General features: G+C 38.4%; 1 protein-coding gene across 2 annotated transcripts in view; it reads left to right on the forward strand.

Moving 5' to 3' along the window:
• Positions 1-6,209, forward strand: part of impdh2 (IMP (inosine 5'-monophosphate) dehydrogenase 2) — a 29,111-nt gene extending 22,902 nt beyond the window's left edge. Inside the window, exons 11-14 of one of the 2 annotated variants that reach the window (XR_009062550.1) lie at positions 347-491; positions 5,178-5,331; positions 5,551-5,634; positions 5,790-6,209. Coding sequence is in view for 1 of the 2 variants with exons in the window: in XM_057830010.1 (XP_057685993.1) it covers positions 347-491; positions 5,178-5,321; positions 5,551-5,634; positions 5,790-5,811 (395 nt within the window). In the remaining variant the exon portion in view is untranslated. The remainder of the gene's footprint in view (positions 1-346; positions 492-5,177; positions 5,332-5,550; positions 5,635-5,789) is intronic. The other variant, XM_057830010.1, reaches the window with a different exon arrangement.
• The last annotated feature ends 2,190 nt before the right edge of the window (positions 6,210-8,399 follow it).

An 8,399-nucleotide genomic window follows, 5' to 3' on the forward strand; every position in this document is an offset into this window, starting at 1 on the left:
AAATGTGAAAAAAAGGAAAAAAACGTGAACCGCTTTGAAATATTTCCTGATGCACTGTACTTTTGCTAAATTGATCAAATCTGATGATATGAAAAGCAAGATGAAGAGGACTAGTTAAATACCACTTCTAAATTAACCACAAAATGTATTGGTACATTCACAGGTCAAACCCTTGTTGTGAAATTTGCCTATCAATCCCTTTGTGAGAGAACATAAGTTTTGCAAAACCACTGAAACACACAATACATGATCTGTTATTTAATATTGGGCTATAGTGTCTGTGATATTTTCCAAACCATTTTTCTCTCACTATTCAGTCATCTTAACATCTCATGTCTTTGTGCAGTTATGATGGGCTCTCTGCTTGCTGCTACCACCGAAGCTCCTGGTGAATATTTCTTCTCAGATGGTATCAGACTAAAGAAGTATCGAGGCATGGGCTCCCTGGATGCCATGGACAAAAACTTGGGGTCCCAGACAAGATACTTCAGGTGTGAAAATGTAGACCACGTATCAACCTCTAAATTCGAGGATTTAAGTCAGGGGTCCCCAAACTACGGCCCGCGGGCCGGATACGGCCCGCCTCCACATTTGGTCCGGCCCCCTCAACAATATTTATTTATTTATTATTATTATTATTTTTTTTTTTCAATAGTGTTATTTATTTCCTGGATTTTTTCTGTGAAGAACGCAGAGGTGGTTATTTGGTTATTATCTATTTATTTGATAGTGTTATTATTATTTATTATTATATGATATGATATGATAAAATAATAAAATATAATATAATATAATATAATACAATATATATATATATATATATATATTTTATTTACTTTTGTTCCGTGAATAATCCAGAATGGGTTATTTGATTGTGGCTTTCTGAAAAACAATAAATTTTTACCTTTAGGCACTCCTGCAATCGTCACACTTTTTCTGTTACAAACTGACCCGGCCCCTCATCAGAGAAGGGAAAAGTTATGTGGCCCTCACAGGAAAAAGTTTGGGGACCCCTGATTTAAGTGCAGTATAAAAAATATAGCGTCAAGTTATCATCAAAGGTGGACAAATTCAGCTTCCGCACTCGTAGCCCCTTTCACACACATATCTCGGTAAATTCCTGTGTGTAATTTGATGCGGGTTTTACTCGCGTCTTTGCTTTCACACATAGGGAGATATCCCGGGAATGACACGGGTTGGACACTTTCACAAACTTGTCCCGTTTTGCCGACTTGGTGATCTCTGTGCGGGGAGGGCTGCTAGCGCGATGTTATAACCCGGACATTACGTCAGGTCAGATTGTTTTTTGTTACGGAGCCGGTTATGGGAGCGTTCCCAACGTCGTACCTACAGCCAATTCAAGCTCATCAAAACTGTATTTAAGTCCAGGCGATCCAATGTGATTTTCTGCTTTGAGGTGCAACATTGTTTACGCAGTTCCGGTCCCTAAAATCGGCAACAAAATAAACCACACATTTCCAAGGATGGACAATGGACTCTCTTCCTCGGCTCTATGATCCAGTAGCAATTTAATTTGGTTATGTTTTCAGTTTAATTTAGCTATTTCCAGTTTGCCATGTTGATAATTGCGATGTTTGTTTACTGTTTCTCATCTTACTGCGAAGAAAGAGGAAATAACCATCAGCCTGCCATGATATTTACATCATCAGCCATCGTGCTGTGACCCGGGAATCAAACGCGTGCATTCACGCATGCCTCGTCCCGAGAAAGTTCCAGACATTATACCAAGACCTCCGTGTCAGTCGACCCGGGAAATTGCTTTCACACACAAGAGCTGCCTGTTTAAATCCTGGGATTTTAACGGTGTTTACGGTTTAGGTATATTTGAAAGGGGCTATTCTTACATACTGTATTTTTCGGACTACAAACCCTAGCAAAAAGTTTGGAATCACCAGTCTCGGAAGAGCACTCACTCAGACATTTTATCATGAAACTCTGATAAAAAGCTTGAAAAAACAATTAGTTCAAAAGTGCAACTCTGCAGGTGGTCAGTAAATGTTAACTTTATAAAGCAAGTGCAGGGAAATATATATGGAATCCCTCCATTCTGAGGAAAAAAAATTGGAATCATGAGAAAAAAACAAAGAAATAACAATCAAAACACATCTCTAGTATTTAGTAGCACCACCTCTGGCTTTTATGACAGCTTGCAGTCTCTGAGGCATGGACTTGATGAGTATTCATCAATTTGGTGCCAACTCTCTTTGATTGCAGTTGCCAGACCATCCTTGCAGGTTGGAGCCTTGCTGTGGACCATTTTTTTCAATTTCCACCACAGGTTATCAATAGGGTTGAGATCTGGGCTATTTTCAGCTATCTGCTGGGCTATCACATTGACTGGATGAGTCTTTCTCCAAGGAATGCTTATTCAGTTTTAGCTCTGTGGCATGATGCATTGTCATCACCTTTTCAAGAGTCAAGAATGTGCATTGGACAAGGTGTCAAGAGTCAATCTGCATTTTAAAGGGAATGATGCTGGAACTTTTGTTTGGTGCTGTTCCAGTGAGATTTACAAAGATGACTGCCTGAAGAAAACATCAAAATTTCCTCAGTCCTTGATGATATGGGGCTGCATGTCAGGCAAAGGCACTGGGGAGATGGCTGTGGTTAAATCTTCAATAAATGCACAAGTTTACATTGAAATTTTCGACAGCTTTCTTATCCCTTCAATTAAAAATATGTTTGTCATTTTCCTAGATAAATAAGTATACAGTATGATAGTGTTACATGATGCATGAACAACGAAATGCAAACCTGGCCGGTATGTTAACGTAACATAGCTATTAAGAGTTTTTCAGATAACTATAGCATAAAGAACATGCTAACAAGTTTACCAAACCACCAGTGTCACTCCAAAACACCAAAATAACACGTGAAATGATATATAAATGTGTTAATGATTTCACACATAAGTCACTCCAGTCGCACCCCCAGCCAAACTATGAAAAAAAAAACTGCGACTTAGTCCGACAAATATGGTATTTGTGAGGTCAGAAATACTGAGGTGTTGCACCAGAATCTTAAAATGATACTCTATAGTCAAAAGTCAAACTAGTTAATATACATTTATTGATGTATTGAAGGTCTTTCGGGTTTCTTTCAGCATCCAATCCCTCCAATCATCCAATCACTCCTGCGCAAGTCATTAGTGCAGTCATTAATACCCTGTATGCAGATGCATTAAAATTTGACACTATGAACCGAAGGAACCCTAATCTTGGCAGTTTGGGAAGATCACAGTTCAACCACTTTCCGAACCTTGGAACACTCCCTGAATGCAAGAATAAGTCAATTTATATTAAATTAACTTGCTTCTGGCCTCACTTATTTAATGTAGTTTTCAGTGTTGAAGATAATCCCCTCCAATGTCCTTTCGTCCAGTGTGCAAAATAGATTAGCAAATTGGTCCAAGATGACCACATTCAGTTTTATTTGTCCAAGGGCACATCTCAAATCATCCTCATACCTTGATATTTCGGAAGGCTCAAGTTCACTATTTTTTTTCTCTACAACAGCCCTTCTTAAATGTATTATAGTATGAGAAAGTTTGGGCACCCCTGATAAGTTTCAAGATTTTTCTTTATAAACAATTGGTTATAGGGGTCAGCAAGTTCAGTTACATTTATAAAATAGCAGAAAAACATTGTAAAAATTGAAAGGTGAAATAAATGTTTTTAAACAATAGAAGCCAGATGCATAAATTTGGGCACCCCAACAGAAAAATCACATCAGTACTTTGTCGATTTTCCTTTCACAGAAATAATAGACGCTAAACAAATGGTTCTTAACTTCTTACCTATCTAAAAGTAGCAAACCCCAGAAGTTTCACATGTGTTTTCACCAAACTCTTTGCAATTAGCAAGCTAATATCTAAATGAATTCCTGTTCAAATTTCTTAAAATCTGCTATGAATAATTTTGCCTTCTCCTGTTGATTTTCACATTGGAAAATGAAATGAAACTCATTTCATTTTACACTGTTCCAGTTTTTAAACTATATACTTTATACTATTTTCGTGGCATAAAATGTGACTCAAATGTTATTATCCGTGCTGCAGGTCTGTTAGGATTCCTCGTACCGAGTGCAAATTAGCCTTCCACTGAGCAAACCAGTTTATTCTCCTATTAGTTGGGTTGTTTTTGGCAGCCCCTTTTTTTTCTTTTAGACGAAAATACTTATTAGTTTTAGTCATATTTTAGTCATTTCAAATTGTGTTTGTCTTCTAGTTTTAGTCAACGAAATCACATACAACTAGTTAGTCGACAATTACTCAAAGGTTTTTTTTTTTTGTAAAATTTAAAAGTTAGTCCTAGAACAAAGGTTTCCAACAATTTCGAATGAACATAGACGAGCAGATATTGTAGCGTCTACAAGGACAATGCCAACTTTGTGACGATAATACACACTCAGGATAAAAAGCAGTACATAAGTTTCAATTAAACACACCGAGAAGCCATGAACTGTATGTTTAAAAAAAAAAAAGTCCCAGCATTTAAGAGGATTGCTCACCATGCTAAAGATGATGCTAATGATAACGTGAATCCTATGCTAACGCGACGAGTTACATTAAGTGTGTGATGATCACAGGTACAGAACTAAAGGCTAAAGCAACATTGCATATTCTCTCTTGCCAAGATAAGAAAACAAATCTTACCGTGTGTTTCCAAACAAGCAGGATGGAGCACAGCCTAGCTTGAAACACATCCTAAACTCCGGTGAGGAGAGCGAGGGAGAGGCGCAGCATATCTCACATGAGTGACATGACACAAATACTGCTACGATGCTAGCTGACATACTCCACGTATAATATGAACATGTCACGCATTGTAGGTCGCGTTTTCGTCTTGTTTTGTCTCATCAGATGAAAACTAGCATTCGTCTCGTCATGGTCTAGTCTCCCAAGCCACGTTTTTAGCTCGTCATCGTCATGAAAAAAATTGTTCGTCGACAAAATATTTTCGTCATCGTCAATGTTGACAAAAACAACACTGATTGTATCCCACTCCTAATTTTTCACCCCTAAATAATAGTTAAATTTAGGTGAATCCCTGTTCCTACTCGTAGACTCCTCATTAAATTAGTGCCCCTTTAAATCTTATCATCATTGTTGTTTGGTTATTAGGACAACTTACTTTTGTGTATGTGTGTGCCCACAGTGAAAGTGACAAGATCAAAGTTGCTCAGGGCGTTTCAGGAGCTGTGCAGGACAAAGGCTCCATCCACAAGTTTGTTCCCTACCTACTAGCTGGCATTCAACATTCGTGTCAGGATATCGGCACCAAGAGCCTCAGTCAGCTCAGGTATACACAGGTAGTGGAGGTATACAGTATGTGCTTTGGCCTCATACTGTACTGTAGTTCACGCATATTCTTGTCACATTTCAACTGTAATTTTGGAAACCTGTTCTTCCACTTACCGATCAGCTTTCTTTGTACAAAAAGTTTAGACAATCATCGACATATTACAATTCAAGGTTGAAAGCAGTCCGCTACCCTGCTGCCGCGAGCTAACAAATTGTCTTTTCATCAGAGCCATGATGTACAGTGGAGAGCTGAGATTTGAAAAGAGAACTGCATCGGCTCAAATGGAGGGCGGCGTCCACAGTCTGCACAGGTACGCACATGCACGAAGCACCACCTCAAGTCATTTCACAAGAAGTCCTGCATTAGGCTGCTCAGGAGGCCTCTGAATGTAGCACTGGAGCCATTTTTCTTGGCAGTAAATGCCAAAGCCAGTCCTGTGATTTTTATCTTTTCTTTTCTCGACAGTTATGAGAAGCGTCTTTTTTGAAGATCCTTCAGCTGGAGATTAGCCTTCCATGCAACCATGCCAAACTGTCCAGGTGTTGTCATATTATGCTGTTACAAATATGCACACAAGCATGAGCTCAGTGCATTTCTGTACATCGTCTTCCATTTTTAGCATCTTCTATGCATCCTCGAGTAATGTGTGAACTAAGCCTTATCAGTCAGTGCACATGTGACTGTGTCCTCTATTGCCTTCCACGTTAATACGTGTCTGATGCCCAGACTTGTTTGTTTTCACAAGAATAAAAGTTCTTATTTTTCAAACAGTCCTTATTTAATTTTGTTCAGTGCAGTTTTTTTCAGTTGAAGTCTAAAGTATCTGCATAAATTACTTTTAACAATGGATTTTTATTTTGATAAGGTTTTAGTCATATCCAATATCGATAATACCAGTATTAAATAATATAATTTGAACTATTAATTAAAATAGATCAAAACATAAGGGACATAAATTATTCAGGGAAAAAAATGTTTTCCTTGATTAACCTCTTTACAAAAAACATCCAGACCCATTTTGCATTTCCATTCATTCAACAAATAAAAAGCTGAATGAATGAGTACTTTTGGTGTTTGATGATTTCTGTAGCTAGTTTATAAAAATATTTGCCAAGAAATAAAATTTTGTTTGCTCCCAGAGGATGGTTTAATGCAGAGGTTGCGCTAGACTTTTTCGTTGTCTGTCATTTTGACTGACAGTGTCATAAAACCCGGTCATAATCTATTTTTACCCATCACTTACATTTTAAAAATGATAATGACATATTCAATAGTATTTAGTTTTCATTCATTTTTAATTAATATTCTGTCCGAACAAGCTTAACAAGAGGCAAACAGACAGCGGAGTGCACCAATCAGCGACGGGCAGACGTGCCGTTAGCAAAGCGACGAGGGCAGGACGAGGGACTTGCGCGCGGAAGTAAACATACGAGGAGAACGGAGTTTATTCAACATGGCTAGCGCGAGACAGACTGTTGTCAATGTCTCGTGTCGATGTGTTTTAGCTCATTTAAAACTGAATTTACCGCGGATTGGAACATATTCTCGGCTCTCCCGCCATCCGTGTTGTTGTAGAGACGACTTTCGGTGCGCAAGAGTGACGTTGCTCGTGAAGAACACGTCACGCAAATAAACAAATCTGATTTGTCGATTGATTTTGTACCTACTCGAGAGGCTGTGTCCCAGACTTTTCTCTCAGTGTTTGAAAAATACAGGGAGAACAGTCTGGCCGTGCCAGGCAAACACTCAGTTGCCTTGACATTTTTCCGAGTAAGGCCAACGACGTCATGCATCAAGAGAGACAATAGCTAATTAATATGCTCACTCGCCACCCTGTGGTCTGGGGTGTGAATTGCAACCTGTCAAAATGACGGATGGACTTCAGTTTTTTCCGTCACCGTTTTAAAAAACCGGTCAACGACGGAAAATATTCGGTTAACGCGACCCCTGGTTTAATGTGAAAATATCCAAAAGTCCAGCACTCTGTTATGCAATCCCAAAGTTAAATTAATGATGCAGATATCAAACCAGTGTCATGCTTGTTATTTAAAAAAAAAAAAATTATATATTAAACCCTAATGTGGACAAGTAATAGATTGATTTTTAATTAAAGTAATTGTTTTAATAACACCTTTTAAATCAAAGTATAATTGTAAACAATAGCACGGTGTGCTACTACAGGCTGAAGGCTGCACTCTACTGGCTAACTCCTAACCTACAGCAATAGCAAGTCCACAATTATTTAATCAGTCCTGATACAAAAAAATGTGGATTCGAAGGTTGATTTGATACTAGCCCATGCTACATACACTGCTGGCCAAAAGTATTGCCACCCCTGCAATTCTGTCAGATAATGCTCAATTTCTCCCAGAAAATGATTGCAATTACAAATGGTTTGGTAGTAATATCTTCATTTATATTGCTTGCAATGAAAAAAAAAAAAAAAAACGCAAAAAAAAAAAAAAAAAAAAAATTAAACCATTATCATTTTACACAAAAGACCAAAGAACTGTCTGAGGACTTGAGAAGCAAAAATGTGAGGAATCATGGGCAATCTCAAGGCTACAAGTCCATCTCTAAAGACCCGAATGTCCTATATATCCTAGAATGATTTCCTGACCAATGTATCGATAATTGTTGTATCGCCATATCGTCAGATCATCGTTATCGTGAGCTTTGTATCGCAAATCGTATCGTATCATAAGGTAACAAGAGGTTCCCACTCCTAGTGCGTAGTGTCATCAATAAGTGTAAAGCCCATGGCACTGTGGCTAACCTCCCTAGATGTGGACGGAAAAGAAAAATTTATGAGAGATTTCAACGAAAGATTGTGCGGGTGGTGGATAAAGAACCTCGACTAACATCCAAACAAGTTCAAGCTGTCCTGCAGTCCGAGGGTACAACAGTGTCAACACGTACTATCCGTCAGCGTCTGAATGAAACTGAATGGACTCTATGGTAGGTTACCCAGGAAGACCCCACTTTTGACCCAGAGACATAAAAAAGCCAGACTGGAGTTTACCAAAACTTACCTGAGAAAACAAAACATTTTGGAAGAATGTTCTCTGGTCAGAT

Source organism: Corythoichthys intestinalis, chromosome 2 (assembly GCF_030265065.1).
Source record: "Corythoichthys intestinalis isolate RoL2023-P3 chromosome 2, ASM3026506v1, whole genome shotgun sequence".
In the NCBI taxonomy this organism is placed as follows: domain Eukaryota; kingdom Metazoa; phylum Chordata; class Actinopteri; order Syngnathiformes; family Syngnathidae; genus Corythoichthys; species Corythoichthys intestinalis.